General features: G+C 41.4%; 1 protein-coding gene across 1 annotated transcript in view; it reads left to right on the forward strand.

The window, feature by feature from the left end:
• Window positions 1–20,684, forward strand: part of GMDS (GDP-mannose 4,6-dehydratase) — a 409,290-nt gene extending 388,606 nt beyond the window's left edge. Inside the window, exons 10-11 of the mRNA XM_041475417.1 lie at window positions 19,294–19,362; window positions 19,753–20,684. Coding sequence (XP_041331351.1) covers window positions 19,294–19,362; window positions 19,753–19,815 — 132 coding nt within the window. The 3' untranslated portion in view covers window positions 19,816–20,684. The remainder of the gene's footprint in view (window positions 1–19,293; window positions 19,363–19,752) is intronic.
• The last annotated feature ends 676 nt before the right edge of the window (window positions 20,685–21,360 follow it).

Here is a 21,360-nt window from a genome sequence, read left to right on the forward strand (position 1 = left end):
GAAGAAGATGTATTGTTTGCTGTCTCCTTTCTATTCTGTAATTCAGGCCCCACTTCATCCCCACCAGTACATTTGTTTCCACCCCATTAGCACTTTATTACATGCAGTGTGATCTGGGTCTTGAAGAGGCATTGTTTGCACACAAACAAGCAGGTGTTAAAGCTCCTTTCATCATCTTAATGACACCTAAGCATCTCTAGAGACTTCAATAAAGACACCTACTTCTCAACAGAGAGGCAGCCCAACTATTTTCTAAATGTACTCCCTATTCCTGCCCATTTTGTCCTTATGGATATCAAGCCGAACACTTTCCTCCATCACTTAATCTTTGTTTCTCTTCATCCATGTTGTTCCCCGATATCTGTAGGATAAGACAGCAAACTAAAAAGATAAGGTCAGTCCCTTCATCTCTGTTTCTTGCTACCCAGCACATGTAGCTCAGTGATTTGGCAGACACAGAGGCCCAGCTAGCTTTGCTGACAGAAATACCTGCCACTCAGAGACCCCTTAGGATCCAGCAGGATCTCTACAGGAAGTATTGCAGAAGGAAAATGCATTTGTGTGGCTGGGCAAAACACAGTGGGAGGGTTTGGTGCCTAGCTCAGGGTGCATGGGTTGATTTCATGGAGGGACAGCTTGGATTCCCCATCAGCTGGGGCAGAAACAAGGTTATAGATGCAGGGTAATGAGATGTCTGCACCCACTGGAAGCAAGGCTGAAATTTCAGGTGAAGGGGTGCTCAGACCAAGATAATTTCAGTGGAAGAGGTCTGGACTGTACAATAAGAGGCTTAAGGGACTCATGGTCCATTAAGAAAGTAGGAGCTTGATAAGGTCTGTTGAGCTGGCAAAAATGTGTTCCTTTTCAACCTTACCAACCCCAGGCTGGTACAGTCACAATTTTCCAAAACAATTGTTGTTTATGCTGAAGTTTTCCATGTTTGGTCTTTCTCCAAAACCAGATTTCATTGTCAGGTTTTAGCAGAAGGCCTGCTGTTGCTGCTTGGGTGGGCACATGTAGGGAAGAAGGATATTTTTAAAACATCTGAATTTTATCATGCAGCCAGAAAAAAAAAATTACTGAAGTCTGGTACTTGGAATGAATGAAATTGTTTGCTAATACCAAGCACAGATGAGCTTTTGCAGGGCAGTATGAAACATATATTGATTTAACCCATTTGGTTAAGGTCAAGAATGAAGTGACTCAATGTCCTGGCTTGTTACAGACATGCTATTCCTGCACAGAGAACTGATTTGAATATTGAGCTCTGGTTCAATGTTGGTGATTTCAACATGTGATGGATCAACCCCACAATTTCAGAGCAACCTCAATTTTCCAGGGAACTTGCAAGCCCTCCTGGCAGAGTTGTGCAAGCTCAGAGGGTTAGTTTGTTTTGTTTTGTTTAATGGAGCTGTAACCTTGCCAAGCAAAGAGACAGACTGCACATCAGTAAGGACAACTTTTTGTCCAATTTTTATGCTCTGCTGAGATCACAACAATCTCCAAGAGCAATTAAATTTTTTGCAAAAATTGGTTTTGGTAACATGTCTCTTTGGGGTGTTTGCTTGCAACACAGCTCACATTTCTTTCATACATACTCTTAGATAAATCAGAAAATTTTTTTGTGGCTTACTCTGCAACCTTGGAATAGTAGTTTCATCTTCTTTTCTGCCTGTAAGGGAGCAAGAATTAGAAATTATCTGACAACAAATACTGTGTAAAGATAAGAAATTACTGTTGTTTTTATAGAAATATGGAACTAGGTGAGTTCTACAAATACTGGCTTCATTACTACCATTACTATTATTGAATTAGTAGTTATGGGAAAGATCTATAATGCAAGAGGAAATAGACAACTGAAAGGAAGAATAAAGTGTTAGACAATTAAGAATCCTCTTTATGGTCCAGTCCAAGAAGAATATTCAATAAATTTATATTGGTAATAATAAAGTGATCTTCCTGGTAGCAAAATTGGAGGTATTCCTTCTATCATTCCTCCTTATTCTTCCTATCTACTGCCATGTAAGTAGCAAGACACTAAGTTTTCTGAGTCAGTTTGTACCCAAAGCAAACATCAGCATCTTTCTTGAAAGCATTCCAGATGTAACCAGGGTCGTAAAACAAAACAGAAGGTTGATGGTTTTACTGTGATGCACGTTGCAATCAAGTAGTTATCTGATGGATCATCTACTTTTTATGATCCATGATGAGAAATATAGCTGTCATGTGGGGAATAGATTTCTCATCGTAAAACTTACCTCTGTAATTTCAGCACCTGAATAAGTGCTGCCTCAGGTGCTGATTGTGCTAGTAAACACTGTCTGAAGAGTGATTTCCCCATCTGTTTCTCCTCCTTCCAACTAAACACACAGTTTGGCAACAAGTGTGTTTCTGCAGTTCCCTCTCGTTCAACAGCTACTGCTATTAAAGATCTCCCATGAGGAGGTTCCTGTCGGGTAGCTGCTGATGCAGGAGTTCACCTGGGGAAAGAAAAGCCTTGTATGCAGGTCAGTGTTTCCACGGATAGCTAGTGAAGCAATTTCTCCTAGGAGTATTAGCTCTCTTGTGACACAGATTGCTTCGAGTCACTGCTGCCACTGCAAGGGGCTGAACTTACATACCTCATTCAACTCAGTGTAACAGGTGAGAGAAAAGCTCCTGGTTTCTGTAGGGTTTTTTATCTCTGCACTGGTAAGGCAATTAACTTGACATTTGGGGCAGATGTCTAAACTCAGAGCTCTCGAACCTCTTGTACCATATTTATGTACAGCACATTCTCAATGGGAGAAAACAAGATACACATTGAGGACGTAGATCAAAACATGCAGAAAGTTACGATGATTTCACCACTATCCATAGGACTTCTGGTATAAATCAAATGGATGCTAAAAGCAAGGAAACCTCTTCATCTAAATGTGATGATTGAACCACAGGAACAAATTTGCCTCTCAGATTTGTGTTGTGGACCCCCTGTGTTAGGGAGAGGTTATATGTTTCAGCGTGCTGACAGACACTATTACATACTGGGCTTTATTCACCCCTGTTCCGCTAGCCCCCAGTAGCCCTTTGCGCCTCTGAATCCCTCTGCCTTTGGCTCTTCTGCTGGTGAGACTCCCAGATGGGGGTGTGGTTTAGCTAAAATGGGTGCTTTTCACCAGAAGAATAAATTATTCTTATACTACTGTCTGAAAAGGGTGGATCTGGAGCCAATTTAGTGAGCATGAGTTACAATTGACTTTGGAAGTAATAACTTATGCTTTGAGCTTCCTTAGATGTATAGCCAAGGAGCTGTCTGGCTGCATGTGTTTTTACACATCTTTCAGCTAAATTAGAAATCCAAGTGCAAAATCTAATTTGTGGAGATATCTTGAAGATTTGTGACCTTCCCAGAAATACTTTGAGTCCATAAATGAGCCAGAGGATCTCCTCTGGTTTCATCTACCTTTTTTTTTTTTTTAATTGCCACGTATGCTAAATAGCACATGAAGTTTATTATATCTTAATTAATGAATTTGAGTGTAATTTTCCCCAGTCTTGGCAAGCAAGCTCTGCTGAAAAGCTGATTAGTGAAGGGAGCCAACTTAACTGAACATCCTCTTCAGAGATGTGACCAAAGCTTGAAGTATATTCATATGTGTCAAAGGGAGGAAAGCCTTAGGAAAGCATAAGATAGGGATTGCACTGAGCTGAGACGTAGGAAGAGAGTGGATGGAGCCTTTAAGGAGATGGGGAGGAAGGTAATGGTGAAATGGAAGAAAAGTGTAGTAGAAAACCATCAAATGGAAGATTAAAATAACCACAGTTGGAAATACTGGGAATATCCAACAATACTTGATCCAAGGAGGAAGCAAGGTGGATGTGCCTCCTATGCTATCTGTTGATACTGAGAAAGAAAGAGCTTAAAGCAAGCCCTGAAGCCAAGGAGAGAATCTGCTGTTGAGTTTAGTGGTCTTTACGTCACCTTAGTGGAAAAAGGACTAAATCAAGCAGATATATAAAGAGCAAGAATAATGGCACATGGGGACAGTTCATTTTTTGCTACTGTCAAATTTATGAATTTAGCCTGGTGGGATGCTACCAGCGCTGATGAACATTACAAACCTGGGCTGTATTTAGTCCACTCAGTCACTTCTTGGCCAGGCTCCTGATGATTTCAGTGGGAGATTGCATGAGAATGTGCAAGTCTCTCATCCCCAGAGATAGCAATTGTCCCAAAACTTCTGTTAGATAGCATGAGCAGGTATATTGAATTGCTGGTATACTTTAAGTAAGCTAGTTAGCACCTCTGATGAGGTCAGTTAAACAAATTCAGCCTTGAATATAGAAGTTGAAGCAGTTAGTGTTTGTAGGAAGAGCTTTATTTCAGAGAGATGCTGAAATTTGTATGAAAATACATAACGAGGCACACAGATGAACAAAAGTTACCCAATGAGAACAACAACAATCTCTAAATGTTCTTTTAATATGTGGATTTGAATGTGTTCAACATAATATATGTTGCTACACTTATTTTTCTTTTTATGTAGACAGGCACGAGTCTTCCCTACATTGTACTTTGTCTAATTCATACCCATGCAAAACACAGACCAAGTGGGAGTAAATCGAGTTGGTTGCACCTTCTAGTTAAAGATGTGAATAACTATTCTGGATGTAAAGCAGCTGAAAACAGCACTGCTCTTACATAGCATTTGCATGTCTGCTATCATGAAGAATTACACGTTTCCCAGAGTTCCTACACAGAAAGAATTGCAGATGACCAATGTCCCGTTACTCATGTACTTGGTCATTTTTGTACGCAATTACCAGAATTGCATGCTCAGTTCCAGTAACCATGTGCACAAAAATAGGCTACAACAGCCTGCTTAGGGTTGTTAATAACATGGTCCCAAGTCTCAATCTTTATTGTTTTGTTGTTTTATGCTTTTGTTGTTTTATGGTTTTGTAAGAGAACTGAGCTAGGAATTAGATTGGTTGCTGACTATTCAAGCAAAAGGCAGTCTACATCTACATGTACTGCCGAGGCTGCAGGACTGCAGAATTTCTTCATTGACCTCCATATGGCTTAAATGCTGAACTTGGTATAAGGAGCTGATGGGCCAGAAGATAGATACTGCACCAGGTGACCAGCTGTAGTGCATGGCTCAAATAAGGAACAAGCAATCTCTGAAATTTTGCATTTAAAATCCTTAAAAATCCATGCATCTCAAACTATCAGTTCAGTTCCATTGTGAGGCATAAGTCCTTGCCATAAGCTATTCAGAGTCAGCCTGCAGTAGTTGAGGAATACTTAATTGGCATTTCTCTTTTTGGCATATCACTGTTCTCATCGGTTCTAGTACGTGTGTTTTTTCCCGCCCGTACAAACCTCTTTGCCTTAAAGGACTGACGAAGGAAATAATTAAAAACTACACAGAGGAAAACTGTCTGAGCAGAAGGGGCAGAAATCCAAGGTGCTGTAGGGAGTTGCCCCAAACACTTTTTTGGATGATTATTAATTTTTTTCTTACTATTATTTTATGATGCTGTTTATGTTTAATTACTCATGTTTTCCTAACCTGTGTGACAGGCATAATTTGAAGAGCAGTAGTAATGATCAAGCTGTGGAAGTGCCAGCTGCTGCCTACGTGCTCAAGCAAGCATAGAGCAGGCAGTGTCAGGAGACAACTGTCTCTTGATTAGATCTGAACTTCTTTTTTTTTTCTTCTTGATGAAAATGATCCTGACTGTTATTATTTAAATATAAATGATGCCAAAAGCTGCTATGAAAAGCAAGCACTCTCTCAGGTCACTGCCTGTATGGAATAGTAAGTTTGTGGGCCTTTACTGCAGTTAAAATGTATACTGTTGTACTTATAAAAGATACAGTTGATCTATTTGAGTGTTTTTCATCTGAAAGTTAAGTCATTAGAGCAGAAAAGACAACCCAATAAAGTTCTGTTACTGTCAAGTCAATTGTTGCAGCCTGGGGTGGAAAAGTTGAGGAAGCAATGATAATTTTTTAGTATTGATAGGATGAGTATTTGATTTTTATGTGAAAGATACTATAAAAGAAAATTCAGAGGAAGAAATAGAAGTGAAACTGTAGACAAATGAGAAACATGTGGTTAAATAAGCCACCTGCTGCATCGAGGTGCTGTATGATCACTCATCCTTGGAGCAGTTTGCTTCTGGGGGCTTGCTCACTACAAATCAATGGCAAGGAATTACACAGGGCAAATTGTGCCAGATGCAGTGTGATGTGAATGCTTGGCTTCTTCATCAGAGGGAAGCTGTACATCACAGGGAAATGGTTGGATACAGCCTGAGTTCTCTACTTATTCCTCCCTCTCATTCCAAGGTGTTGGTCAAGTCCCTAAATCATCCTGCCTCCTAGCTTCATAAAATGGGGATGACAGTTCTTTCTTCTCACTGTAATGTCATTCCTTAATTACACAAAATCTGTATCTTCTCTGGTGGTCCTTCATTGTCACTGCTGTGCTGCTGTGAAGCAGTTCTGTATTGTCTAAGTGATAATACATCTAGTTGAAGTCTTGCTGAGGTTACAAGTGGAATGAAACTGCCAAGATGTTCATCTAGCTTTCTTCATCTGCTATTGCGATTCTTGGTAGATACATGTAAGTTCTGTAATTCATGGCTTTGTGTGTTCGTATGTATTGCCATTACACCAGAATACGTCAGAGAAAGTAAATCAAGCCAGAAGGTTTCACTGGTGACCTGCACTGAAAAGGAGTTGTAGGTGAATTCTAACAGAATATTCCAGGATGTGATATTTGACTTTGATAAATATTCGGAGAAAGGGCTGCAATTTCTCTGTTTGTGCAATGTATAATGGGACTCTTACCTGGCATCTCTGCCCTGCCAAAACATGAATGAAAAATAGGATTGCTTGTCTGAGGAACAGCTCTGTCTTTCACATTGAAACTTGGCAATAAATGATTCCTGTGTGAGTGGTCTCAAGAGACACTTTCCTTGTAAAGGAGTCAAGTGATTGATGAGGCATCTCACATTTTAAACATTATACAGGTGAAAACATTGGAGTATTCTGAGCCCATGCCTGCTGCTGTGTATGTCTGGACAGTTTGCTTGCTTTTTAATTGTGGAACTAGAGGAAGTTTGGTAAGTAGGGCAGGACCAGTAGAAAATGCTAACTGTTTTCCTTCTGTAATTAAGTTTTTCATGTTTGACCGCTGCAGGGTGAAGTAATGAAGAAGTTTTTGGTAACAGATCCAAAATTCCTTTCTTCTTTAATTGAAAGTATTTAAGAGAAGAAGGTCATTGAGAGGACAGATTTCAAGAAGTGGTATACACATTTGGTGATGTTTTGGAAAGAAGGAAAGCATATTAGCCATGCTTTTAAAGTGTATATGGCTAATACACTGCCAAATCTGTGGAATTTTATAGGCAGCTACTGTGAATAGTAATAGCTGTCAATGAATCTGCTTTTTACCCCTACTTACACTGACACTGTGAGCTTCAGGATATCTTATTGCTTCTTTAAAACTTATTACAACATAGTTTCAGCCTTGTCAGCAAATCTCTGCTGTGTTACTGGTAGTATGAATTGTCTCCCAGAACCCTGCAATGTTCCACACAAAATCCTGAGGGAAGAGAAAGCAGGTGTGTGATGGAGTACCACTGGAAAAGAAAAAGGAACAAATCTGTGATGATACAGAGAGAAAATAATTTGGAAAAAATATTCAAGTGAAAAGAACACTAGTAGAAATGAGGAGAAGAGAACAAAATCTCAGTGTGAGGGAATTTGTCTTGACGATGAAGGAGAGATAGGAAAGTAAGACCAGGTTTAAGATGATGTTTGTGAGCAGGAGATTGATGCTCCAAAGAGAAAAGGGACAGGCTTGAATGAAAGACTGGGAGACACATCAAATTAGGAAAGAAATATATCTTACAATAAAAAGAGGTAAATGGGATTTTACAGGAAAATAACTCCACCAAAACACGGGAAAGATTTAAACAAGAAAAAAAAGTGAGAGAAATTAAATACCAAGGTAAGGGAAGGATGGAAGAAAACAAAATACTAATCTTTAAAAAGAAAATAAGGTAGTTGTATTCATTTTATTGATTTATTGGAAGATTGTGTGGTGAGTTTAATGTCTGCTCTGAAAGTGAAAGGTGTCATAGGAAAAACCTTTTTTTTTTCCCCAGGCTTTCCTGTGCAGGAAATGTAATAGGAAGTTATTTTTATTAATGAAGATCAGAGAATATGCAACAACAAACTACCAAGAATGTTGTGGAAAATCCGGTTATTTTTCCAGTCAGACCAGAAGAACCTGTGGCCACTGACCAGCAGGAGCCTAAGGGTCAGATTATTAAGCAGCAGGATCAGTGAACTGCATGGCAATTGGAATCTGTGCATCTTTAAATACAAACCAACAAACTTCCAACTTGAACACCATGCAGCTGGTATTTGTAGCCATTCATTAATTGCTTTGTGCTCTGTTTTGTCTGCCTAATCAACACAAACAGCAGACTTGTTCGATTTAATTTGCAAAGGTGAAACCAATTGATTTTACGGCAATATACTGCTTGCTGTGCAGCACTTTTCCATCAAGACAGTCAGGTTACACCAATCACCAAAAACTGATGAGGCAGAACAGTGAGAGCCTTGGACAGAGACACAAGGTCTTTGGCAGAATGTTTTGGAATTTGTTAGGGGGAGTGCACCCCTTGGTTCAGCATAGCTGTGATGCCAAGTGTGCTGGAAGGACTTTATCCTTTCCAAAGCTATGACAAGCTGTGGCAATACTCAGCCCACATCCGTAACATACTTGCAAGGGACTGTGAGATGAGGGAATGGGGAGCACAGCACCTTTATTTGCAGCAATAGCACGTGTTTCATCTGTAAAAGAGATTTTCAGCTGTCTACCTTGTCTGGACTTAACTAGTGACCAGTGTTTTATCTTAACAAGTTTGGTTGAACACACATGCAGAGTAAAAAGATGTTTGTTTATGGACAGGAAATGCATAAGCTTTTTAATGAATAAAGTGTGAGTTTGAAGTATTAAATATGACATGCATTGTTGTGTGCTACTACCTGCAAAGAGTTCTTCTTTGTAGTGTCCTACTTGGACTAAAGTACTAAATCTTTCATCAAAGCAAGTCTGATTATCTTGCACATGGTTTTCCTGAAAGGATGTTATGATTTTCTAGATGTTTGGTGGCTGGTGATAAATTAGGCTTTTATGATGTCATGTGAAAGGCCACTGCTTGGACTTCCTTCTCTATGAAGTGCACAGGAGAATACATTTGGGACATACTCAGCATCAGAAATTATCCTACCTTGGGTTTTTTTAACCCTTTTGTGGACTCTTGCTTGTCTTGTAACTGTGTTCAGGCAAAGATAGCTTCATTTTTGCAGACAGGAGGCCCACAGTATCATGTTCTGAATCCCCTCCTTATGGGGACTTCAATTTTTTTTCCCCTCTTGGGTAAAAAGATCTCAGTTCTTGAGCTCCCTTTAAGCTTTTCACAGCTTAAACTCTCCCCAGATATTTTGTCTTGAAAAGGGCTTTCAAATCAGATGGGGTTTTTATTGAGAAATTGGAATGCAGTGAGGGGTGGGGGATAAGGTGATGCATCTCATAAATTAGATCGGGTTTATGAGTGTGTAGAGGAAGGCTGCTTCTAAAAAAAACAGCCAGCAGTAAAAGGCAGATTGTGACTTTGTCCAGAGAAATGGCAGCTCCCTTCTTCATCCCCCATACTGTAGGGAGGGAGTATTTTACAACTTCTTTTCGAACAACGAGAAATGACTGAACATCCTCCATGCTAACTTTTATGTACTAGTTAATCCATGGCAGGGAGGAAGACAGAAAGAGAGAAATGTCCACCTCCTCTCTGTCCCCTTCCCCCAGGTCTTACCACAACTTCAGAAGGACAGAGGTTTGTGTAACACTGTAAGAGTTAAGGAAGGGGGTGACATCTCTCCCGCCCAACTTCAATTGGTGAGGTGAAAAAAGAGCAAACACATCAACTGCTGTTACAGGTTATTTAATTAGATGTTTCAATTACATGCTCTTTAGATGAAAAAGTCTATTTTGAATAAATGATTTTTTTAAAATTAGGGCAAACATAACAGCATGCCATTCCAAAAAAAATCTGAGTATCATTTTGATGTTAAAATAACAAATGCCATGATTTTTTTCAGAGATGTGAATGTCCATGGGGTAGCAAAACCACCACAAACAATGCAACCTGTAAAAGAAAAACAATAACTCTATGAAGAAGTAATATCCTGAGTTCATAGATCTGCATTTATTAAATTGCTGCTTAATGCTCTAAAAGTAGATAGATAAATACCATCTGTAAGTAGAATACAAGATAGCTGTCCTAATGTTTACTGTTTTGTTACTTATCATTTGGCATTTGACCAGAGATAACTGAATTTGTTTACATTTCCAATATAAGTTGCTATAAATGAAGTATCTTTTAGTGGAAGAAGAGAAGAAATTAAGTAGGATTGCAGCATGGATTGCTGGGGTTATCAGTTTTCGTATTCACCTTGACATGTCAGTCAGCAAAGACAGCTGAAAAAGACATTCATTCCTGCACAAAAACCCAGCCGAAGTCAAACAACTTCACAAAGTGATTTCCCGATCTTTGCAGAAGATGTGAAGAGTAGGGAGTGACGAGAAAACTAATCAAAAAAGATTTTTTAAAAAAGGTGAGAATTACACATAAAAATTTTAAAGGTATCATGCCCTCACCGAAATATACATAATGCAACAATAAAACCACATATGATGAGGACATTATTATCTTACTCTCCATCTCCAAAATAGTTGTCAGAGTGGAGAACAAGTAAACCAAGAGGAAAACACATTGAATAGTGAGGAAAAGCAGTACTTGAAGGTACCAATGAAAACATAAGAAACCTGTTCTTTTTCTATACTACCGCCAATCTCCATCTATATGAAAGAGGGTCATTTCTCACAGGGTCTTGGTTTTCAGTGATGTGCAGGTGACACATTTGTCCAGGGAGCCTGAAGAAACATGCTCTTATACAACCTCCTCCAAATCTCTGCTGTAAAAGGAAAATTCACAAATGCTTCTAAGCCATGCCACGCAAAATCCATGTTATTCAGACACCTCTTAATGCCCAGGTTAGTTAGAAACTTGGAATTGTTAGCTCATACATCAGCAGCCAGGCTACAGGGCAGTGGATGTCAGTGGGAGTGGTACCACCTGTAATCAGCATTTGCAAAGAGCATCTCTATTTTGTTACAAAACTAGGAAAATCTTACTTTGATAATTATTACTTTGTATTTTAGCAAACATGCTAAAGATTTTAGCTGTGATGTGTGTGTTTGGATGACCTGGTACAACATATCGGAAAGGAAGGGTTTATTTCTGATGGATCAAGGCCAGAAGAGGACTGGAAAGGTGGTCAGAGGGCTGGAGCACACCTCCTATGAGTACAAGCTAAAAGTCTTGAGGTTGTTCAGCCTAGAGAAAAGAAAACAGAAAGAGAACATCCTTCCAGTACCTACAGGGAACCTACTAGAGACCTGGAGAGGGACTTTATACAGAAGCATGTAGTGAGAGGACAAGGGGGAATTACTTTAAACTAAACCCTACGAGGGTTCAGATTAGGTATTAGGAAGAAGATCTTTACTGTGAGGGTTGTGAGGCACTGGAACAGGTTGCCCAGAGAAGCTGTGGATGCCCCATCCCTGGAAGTGTTCAGGGCCAGGCTGGATAGGGCTTGGAGCAACCATGTCTAGTGGAAGGTGTCCCTGCCCATGGCAAGAGAGTTGGAACTAGATGATCTTTACTGTCCCTTCCAACCCAAACCTTTCTCTGATTCTCAGATTGTGTCCAGCCCTCATGCCTGAACTATCATAATTATGGTCTGTATATGGCAAATAGAGTGGGTTTGATTTTCTTCCTCTCCTCCAGAAGTCCCTGCTTATTTAGGATAAGGATTCCTGTGAACTAGAAATGATCTTGCTATTCGGAAGCCTTTTTGGCACTTTGCAGGGCCATGAGCAGAGGTTACAATTGCACTTACATCCAGGCTGGGGAACAATTTCCAGGTCTTCCCAGGCATGCAAAATTGGGCCTCAGGGCAAACTGCGAGGGAGGGAAGCATCCGCCTCCCTGCAGCCAGCTGCAGGAATTTCGCTGTTTTCAGCAGCAGGGCTTTCCCTGCTGCAGGAGGAACACTCTTTGGCCTGCCTCATGCATGGCACCCGAAAAGCAGCCATGGTCCCTCTTGCAGCGGGATGCCCTGGCACAGAGCTGTGCGGGACGGCTCCTGACGAGTGAGCTCAGCTCCGGATCCAAAGCGAGTGAAATTCAGCACTGGCTTCGGGGATATCGGGCTGTAATTCGGGAGGAATTTTATCTGGCTCGAGGGACGGCTCTGGCCAAGATGTTTTCTCAGGCTTCGCTTGGCAAATGGACAGATCTGAGTAAGGCTCGGCGCTGTGAGGGGCTCTTGTGCCTGCAGCTCGGCCCGGGCCCGCGGCCTCTCCTCCCCGGCTGCGGCCCCGCGGCCGTGAGGGGGCACCGCCTCCGGCTCCGCCATTCGGGCCCGGCGGCGGCCCCGGAGGCACCTGGGGCCAGCCCCTCCTGCCTCACGCTTTATCTGCGCTGGCGGTGGGGCTGCCAGCACCGGCGCTGAGTGAGCCCATTTCCCCAGAGCGGAGCATTGTTCCCGGCCTCCGGCCGCCGCGTGGCCCCGCTGATGGACAATACCACCCGTCCCCGACTTCCTGAGCAGACCAGACAGCTTGCTGTTTTCTTCGAGTCTCTTATCACCCCCTGTCATTGAAAGAGAGGTCTGGCTTCGGCTTCGGCTGGGGCTGATAGGCAGCAGCGAAGTGGAAAAGGCGCAGGGGAGGGAGGGGAAGAGGAGGGGGAGGAGGGAGAGGAGCTCCATTACTGTTATTATCGCCCTAATGTTTATTGCTGTTCCGAGTTCATTTGCCTTAACCCTTTGGAAGCTGGTCAAATTAAAGATTATCAAACTGATAAGATAAAGCCGCTGTTCTAACGCCCCTGGTTCCTGACGGAAAAGCCAAGGTTGTGCTCAGGTTTTATTGACTGTGTGGTTTGTGTTGATGCCTATTGCTGGAGTACAGGGGGGTCCCGAGGTAAAACCTTACCCTAAAGATGCCCAGCACTCGCAGCCTGCCAAGATCCGTCGGATGTACTGGGGCTCAGCGCCGTGCAGAATCAGTCCTTTCCTCAAGTCATTCTTTCCCTTTCCCTTCCTCCTCAACATGGTTTAGTAAAGATTAAACCTTCTGAATAGGGAGGGGATTTGCATAGGAAAACATGCTAGGGGAAAAAAAACATTATGCCTCTTATTTTCAATGGCATTTAGTTATATGTGAGTTTCAGCCTATTGGTTGCCTTTTGCCTTTTCCTGTGGTTCTTTGCGAACAATACTGTCTTTCTGCAAAAGACTGCTGACCCAAGAGTGGAAAGCAGTCTGTTCATGCTGCATTAAAACAAATTTAGATCAGGAACCAAATTCACTGGCATTCTTCTATTCCCTTGGTACCCCAACTGCTCCACAACTTTGCTTTTCTAAGAACAGTGGAAAGAAAAAATGAAAACTGAGCGACAACACATTTTGGCTCATCTTAAATTCCTGGAGATGTTTATTGTACTCCTTGTTAGGCTTGGGCTTCGCTCTTTTTATCTTCAGTCTCCTCACATTTACTATGGAAATAAGAGTCTCTTACTTTATGATTATACAGGGTTTTCATCCCTGTTACTATAGATATTATAACAAATACTACCCTTTGCAAAGAAGCCAAGTTGGTGTTCTCTGTCCCGTGGATCTCCAGAAGAACACGCAGAGCAGTGCACAGGAGACACAGTGCTCATGACTGTGACTCCTTCTGGGGTTTGATCCAAGCTCAGCTAAGCTGTGCATTGAATTTTGCACCAGTAAGGCCCATTTTTACAGGTTCTACAGCTCTGGTTTAGTCAGATATTTCTACTTTTCTTAACAGAGTGCTCAAAAGAAGTCACCATAACTGTTTTCCAGTGTTGCATCTGGGTTAAAACACAACGTCGCTGCGCCTGGTGGCAAGTGTGGCGGAACACTAGGGAACGGGGGATAAGGTTGATGGTGAAAGAACTGCCTAGTGAGCAATGCATGCAGTCTCCTGACGTGTTTGCAACATTTCAGCAAGGCTGAAGCAAGCCTCCAAGCAATTGTTCTCCAAGCAATAAGCTGCAGCAGATACACATATGTACTGTGGGGCTGGTGTTACTACGGAGATTTGCTACTTGAACCCTCTTTAAAAAACGCTATGTAAAATGTTTCAGGAAGTACACAAAGGGGAGATAATTTCATAAGATAAACCTTACTATACACATGTGATATAAATTTTTAATGGGGCCTGTTGTGATAGGAAAAAGGGTAATAGGGTAATAGTTTTAAACTTAAAGAGGGTAGATTTAGACAAAATATAAGGCAGAAACTTTTTATTATGAGAGTGGTGAAACACTGAAGCATCTGAAGCAGATTGCCCAGACAGGTGGAAGATGCCCTATCCTTGGAAACCTTCAAGGTCAGGTTGGATGGGGCTCTGAGTAACTGATCTAGTTGAAGATGTCCCTACTCAGTGCAGAAAGTTTGGACTATATGAACTTAAAGGTACCTTCCAAATCAAACCATTCTAGGATTCTATGATAATGATGAAAACAGAAAACTGCAGTCTAATCAAGTATCTATGGTTTTGTTTTTTTTTCTTTTAATGGGATAAGTTAAACCTAAAAGGTGATGGTCTTAAGAAGAAAATAAGGAAAATAGAACACTAATGGAGTTTGCAGGAAACTTTGGCCCCTCTGTTCTTGAAATCCTTTTTGAAAAAACATCTTGAGCAAAAAAATGCAAGACTAAACACTCAAGCCAGAGCCTCCACCAAGCTGGGTCAGTGCTCTTTGCTTATGGGAGCTCTGATGTAACAAATCATCTTCCAAGCAGTGGTGCTGATTGTGAACATAACCCTGGCTGCTTTTCAGATGCAGTTATACTGTTATGTGCTTAGATCAAGTTTGTTTATTTTTAGAGGTAAAGCCTTGTCTGTGCTTCAGCAAGCAGAGCTGGGCACAATTCCATCACAGGTGTTTTGCCGAGCATTTGATCTCAGTTTTATTCTAGTGTAAGAGAAAGCAAAAACTGGCACTGGGTGCTGGCTTCAGTGAAGGCACATTTGAAAGGGAATCATCTGAGCTGTAGTAATAAAGAAAGCCTTGGCCTTCTTTCAGGCCGCACTATCTCCTTTTTCTTACGTTGTCTTGAAGCTTTAAATTTTCAGTTAAAGTTAATTGAATGAGACAGTGATACAATGCACAGTGAAATCAGATCAATCACTGCTCAAGACAAAATAGGAGTCGCAATAACGCTCAGAACAAGAGCTTGGGAAATGTGATATTTACATTAAAATATTTTGCATTTTTGTCTCGAGGTTTAAAAGCCAAATTTAAAAATGCCTTACCACATTGCATAACAAATTTCTTGCTGCTTATCTGTATGCATTTGTGTTTGTGCATTTCTACAACAAAATTGAATAATCACAAAAGTAAATTTAGTAATAATGGGGTATTTTCTACACAGTTACACAGCCTCAATTGCAGAAAATGTAAAACAGAAAAACTCACATCATAGGAACTATTCTGTTCTCTAAGAGGCAGTCATATGACAGTGAGCTGCATATAAAGCCGTAGGAGAATTTACTTGTTCATATTAAGTGGCAACAGGCTGCTGTCTTTCCATCTTCCTTCCCTTTAAATATTTACCTGGATATTGTTTCTGACTCTTAGTGTGCCGTTAAAACTTGTCATTGCTAGGCACTTATGTTAACTCCTTATGTGGAATATAAGGAGTTGTTCCTTACAAAATGGATAAGTAAAAGCAAAGGCTTGATTTTATGTTCATGATCTGAGTGCTGTAAAAACAACAGAAAGCCTTAGTTGGTGTTTTTAGGGTTATAGACTCTAAGCTCAGTCTCTAAACCCTCAGAGTTTTCAGGGAGTCAAAGGGTTTTGTTTTCCTGTCAGTATGTAAAGTACAATGGCACAGAAAAAGTAATCCTGCAGGAATACAAAACACGAAGTGGTGTCATTTCATCAGGTCCTTTTCCATCAGGAGTAGGGATATGGGGCAGTTTATATTCAGCAGCAGATGTTTTTCAAGAACCACCCCCCATTTCCCCAAACTATCTCCCCACCCCCCAAAAAATAAAAATTCAGGTTTTCTCCAGTGGAATCTGATCTCTTCTTTCTTCGCTTTCTGATATGGTTGTAGTTCCAGAAAGTGATGCCCTGCTATTGAAAACTTAGTACACTTTAATGATGAATATACCAAAGGGGTTTCTTTGGATGGTGGGGTTGCTTGTGGAATATTTTTCCTTTTGGAAGCCTGACAGATGCATTTCTGGTTTCAGTGAAAGTCTTAAACACTATAAACAAGCAATCATTTTGTTCCAAGAGAAGCTTTTTTTTTTTAATATTCATATTTTATTGTAATTACCTTATTGTTTTTCATATTATGAGCTACTTGTAGAAAAATACAGGAAACATGACTGCAATACAATCCTTTAATCAGGAATAGCTTTGTTCCAGTCATCATTTCCACTCAGCGTTGAAACCTTGGCTAATAAGAATACAATCAAACCTTGAGTTTAGGTGTAATATGGTGTTAATATTGTGGTTTCATTTGGCCTCTGTACCCAATAACTTCTGTAAGTGAAGCTTTTTAAAAGTGCCTAGGAGATATTTTGACTATAATGCTGTTTTCAAGTAAATTAAAAAAGTTGTGTTTCTCAAAAGGACACAAACTTCTTCAGGAGAGCCACTTGAAATCTTTTAACTCAAGTCAGCTGGGGAATTTGTATTATCATATATATTAAATCTTCCATTATTTCCCCCTGTTTCTTTTTTTTCTCACAGATTATACCCTAATACCTTTACTACATCATTGTTAAAGCTTGTGAATTTTTAAAGGAAAAATAGGAGGGTTTTTACACCTAGATGGCTTCAACATACTAGTTGTTTGTGTGATCTCTGTGTATAATCCAGCACTGCAAATCCTTCCCTTTTACTGATTTGCAGCCTACCCCCAACCTTATTTTGGCCTACTCAGCAGATGACTGTTTATGTTTTTTAATAAAGGGCTGGAATTAGGTAAAGTTTTTTTTTTAGATGATCTGTTTTAAGAAAAAGCATTTGTCCAAGACAGTTAAAAGACTGCTCCCAAGCTGTTCAAAAGCAGAATGCAGCCACACACAGCAAGCCCTGGCAATTCATTTTGTGCTTCCTAGTCATTTTTTCTTTAAAATGGGAAGCCAGTATCTTAGATAAGGATTCGTTTCAAAGTATTTTTTTGATACAAAGATTGTGGATGTAAAAGTGTTACTTACACAGCATTTATAAAAATTAAAATCTACGTTTTGTGATATAGCTTTTATGACATAAAACTATGTGATATTTAAACACTTCACTTCTAGCTAATGGCTTGAATTAGAGCTGAATAAAAGGCAATTGTTTTTATTCTGAAATTATTATTTTATGAAGGATTTCCTTGTTTCCAGACACATACATATACACACGTATGTAAATTAAACTGAACTCCAGATAAAAGACATACCTCTATGAGCACATTAGAGTCTGATCCAAATTTTATCAAAGTTAATAGGCGTCTTTCCCATTTCAAACCAGATTTTGCAATCCATATTCACACGACCCTCCAGGGGATCCCTCAAGTTGATGCAGTTTTGCATGACTTGGCCTCAAATGTCTGCTGCAGTTTCAAAAAGCCCATTATAAGGCTGCAGTAGGAAATCATTTAGTCTAATTTAAGGAAATCATGGCATTTTTTTTATTTTCATATCATTTTGTTCTGATCCATCTGTTTACTCTCTTCTGAAGGCAGGATGAAATGCTTTTTAGCCTAAAGACAGAGCTAGTAAAACTGCTGCCTGGAATAAGTCTCAGCAGACGTGTTTGTTCCACATCCCCTACTTCAGTGCCATATTTCCTTTGGTGGATTTCCTCTGCTCCTGGAAGCAAGCTGTCTAGCTTTCTTGTGCACGATTATAAAGAAGAATTTCCTACATTTTACTACACAGGATGAGGTGATTTTGGAAGTTAACATGACCTGAACCATATAAGATAACAGAGAGCATCTGAAAAATGTAGCATGCAGCATTACAAGTTAAAAAAAAAACAACCTACATTCACCAAATGCTCCTTAGCTCCACCGCTGGTCAGAGTGTGGAAGAGGGAGAGAAAAAGCAGCCCTTGCATTTTTCTAGAAAGCCTGCTGTGTTGCCACCATAGTCAAATGAAAGAGGATAATTCAGCCTTAGCTTTGTTGTTCCGTGACCAAGCTGGGTTTGTTTGGGTTTCTTTAAACCTAGACAGATATAATTTTAGTATTTATTGCTACAAAGATACACAGCTTATGAGATGATATATTTTATTCAACCAACACACATTTGGAAAAAGCTAACTGTTTAAACACTGTCTTCCAATTTTAAAGAAAGATACAATCAATTTTTGTATTCAATTAGAAATGCAGTTAAAGGAGATTTTGTCTTTGTTTAGTTTTATTGCATTATGTTTGATGACTGGTTGTGGAATTGTTTTGGTTCGGTAGCTCTTTTAAGGATACTTGAACAGTAAGGTGAACATGACCAAAGTCTTGGTTTCTGTAATTATTTCAAGGCAAATTCTTTTCATTTATGAGATATTTAGACTTTTATTTGCATGTGGATACTCAAAATACTCTAGGAAAAAAATATGTGCACATTCAAAAGCTGGATGTTTACTGGTGTTGCATATGATTATCCATACCCATAACAGTCTTTCAGCATCATTTGTCTGTGATCATGTTTTTATTTGAAAGAGGCTAGTTGTCGTGTTTGCTCTGTGATTTATATTACTTAAACAAATTGGGGGAAAAGAATTTGAATCAGTTCATTCACTAGCATGACTAAGATGTACAATAACTTCTTATAAAATGTTCACCATTATATGGCTGTAAGGCTGGAGATCAAGCCCTCTGTGTACACACAAAGAATAACTCTTTCCGTCTGAAATAGTGTGGTAAAAGGATGCTGCCTCCTGGTGATTTAATAGGCATATGAGCTTCCACTAAAATTGCATCTTCAAGAGAAATAATTTGTCCTTGGAAGAGTCCAATAGTGGGCCCGGCCCATACTCAGCTCACAGGGAAGCAGGAGCAATGGGGAGGCCATCGGGGTGGGGGAGATAGCAGTTCTTGCAGTGCCTCTCTCTTCTTTTCCACAGGATTTTCTGCAAGGGGACTGCACCAAAGCCAGGCAGAAGCTGAACTGGAAGCCGAGAGTCACGTTTGATGTGAGTGGCCTTTCTGGCGTGCTTTGTACCTGCTGGGCGTTCATGTCCTCTAAAGATAATTCCCAGGGAGGGGAAAGGAGGGGACACCTCTGTGCGGGGTGACCTGGGCACCCTGAGAAACCCTATTTTCTGTGCCTCTGCATGGATTGGGTGGATCCTTGCTTTGAAGAAAGCAGGTGTGTCAACGCGCTGACGCACCAGGGCATTGGCCAGGGCTGCTGTGGGAAGGGCCCAGCAAAGCCCCGACCTGTCCTGGTTCTGCTGTGGGGGGCCAGCAGGAGGCTTGGGGGGGATTCTGCTGTGGGGGGCTTGTCATGCCCTGGGGCATTCCTGACATGCTGCCCATTTGTCCCTGCACTGGGGCCTCATCTGTCTCTCTCCTTCCTGCAGGAGCTGGTGAGGGAGATGGTGGACGCTGACGTGGAGCTCATGAGGAACAATCCCAACGCCTGAGCCCTGGCTGGGCCCGGCAGGCACCACAGGACCCATGCCACAGATGCAACCCATGGCCAGCACTGCCATGAGCCACCAGGGTGGGCAGCTGGCCCTCCCTGTGATGGTTTTATTGTTGGCCTGCCTGTGTCTAAAAGACCAGTTTTATTCCTGCCTCCACCCTCTACATCCTCCCAGTGCCTCTTGCTCCATACATCATCCCAGGGTCAGCTCTGCCTGGGCTAAATCTGTCTTCTGCCACTAACTGGGGAAGGATCATACTGTACCTGAAAAATTGATCAGCCAAACCCATTGATTTCATTTTTAGTTGAGACTCATCTTTGTATTCTCTAGGACCTCCAGCACATTTTTAGTACTTAATCCCATCTGAGAAAAAAATCATTCCCTGCCCCCCACTCCTCCCCTCTCCAAAGGTCAGCAGACCTTTGGTGCAAACATGGGCTCACCATGCCTCTAGACCTTGTTCCACAGCTTGCCCTTTCTGCCTTTCCTGAACACTCCTTGTTTTTCTTTCCTGCAGCCTTACCTCCACCCCAGCAGCCCATTTCCAGCACCTGAACTCTGTAAAAGTTTGGATAACTTGATATAACTTGCAGTGAAATCGCCTTTTGACCATGCTGAATTAATTCCTAATTGCTGGAATCGCTTTCAAACCAGTCAAGCTGGGGCTTGTATATGTTTTTCAGATCTTCATTTCAGAGTGTGCATGAGTCACAGAAAGCCTTTTTGTCCAGCACCTTCTCAATCTGGGGAGATTAGGGTGTTTTGGTTTTTGAGTCCCTCCCCTAAGAATCAAACCATTCCCCTTCCACCCTCTTCCTGCTTACTATAATTAAACCTCAGACAGGAGCGTGAACCATTTCAAAAGATGACTTAAGAAATAAAAACAAAATAAATAAAAAAAGCTTTAAAAAAATAGAAACTTCAAGGTGAGTAAATATTTTTTTGCTTTTTGTGCCAAGGTACCTGGGTTATCCAGAGGTCGTCAAGCCCATACATTTCCCGTTGGTTTAGGATCTTCCACCCACCAATTACTCCCATCATTTTAACTTTATGCCTGGAAGTGAGCAAAGAGCAAGATTCACAGGAGCGGGACACACAGGAGATATACTTTCTTGAAGTGCATCTCCTGCTTTTTAACTTCGTGTAGGGGGGACCCCCATGTTAAAAGGAGCCAATCGCGGGATGGGTGGGGGTAGCTATGCCCGGGAGCGGTCCCATGATGGAAGTGATGCGGGTGACAGGAGGGAGCTCGAGAGCAGCCTAGGGGGAGCAGGGAGGGTGCTCCGTGCGCCCGTCTCCAAGGGCGGCATTTGCCGGAGGTGCCGCGGGAAATGCGCGGCGCGGAGTGAAGCGCGCCCGGGCAGCCGGAGCAGCCACTTCCTTTGGGGCTGTTCCTTCGAAAGCGCGAATGGGGAAATGGAAACGTGGGTGCCCGGCCGCTCCTTGAGACCGTGCCTACAGGTGCACAGAGTACGAGACCTAAGGCGGAGAGGAGAGGGAGCTGCAAAGACAGAAGGATGTCCCTGTTGTTCTCCCTCCAAG

The sequence above is a fragment of the Pyrgilauda ruficollis genome, unplaced genomic scaffold (genome assembly GCF_017590135.1).
Source record: "Pyrgilauda ruficollis isolate IOZ18807 unplaced genomic scaffold, ASM1759013v1 scaffold35, whole genome shotgun sequence".
Lineage (NCBI taxonomy): Eukaryota > Metazoa > Chordata > Aves > Passeriformes > Passeridae > Pyrgilauda > Pyrgilauda ruficollis.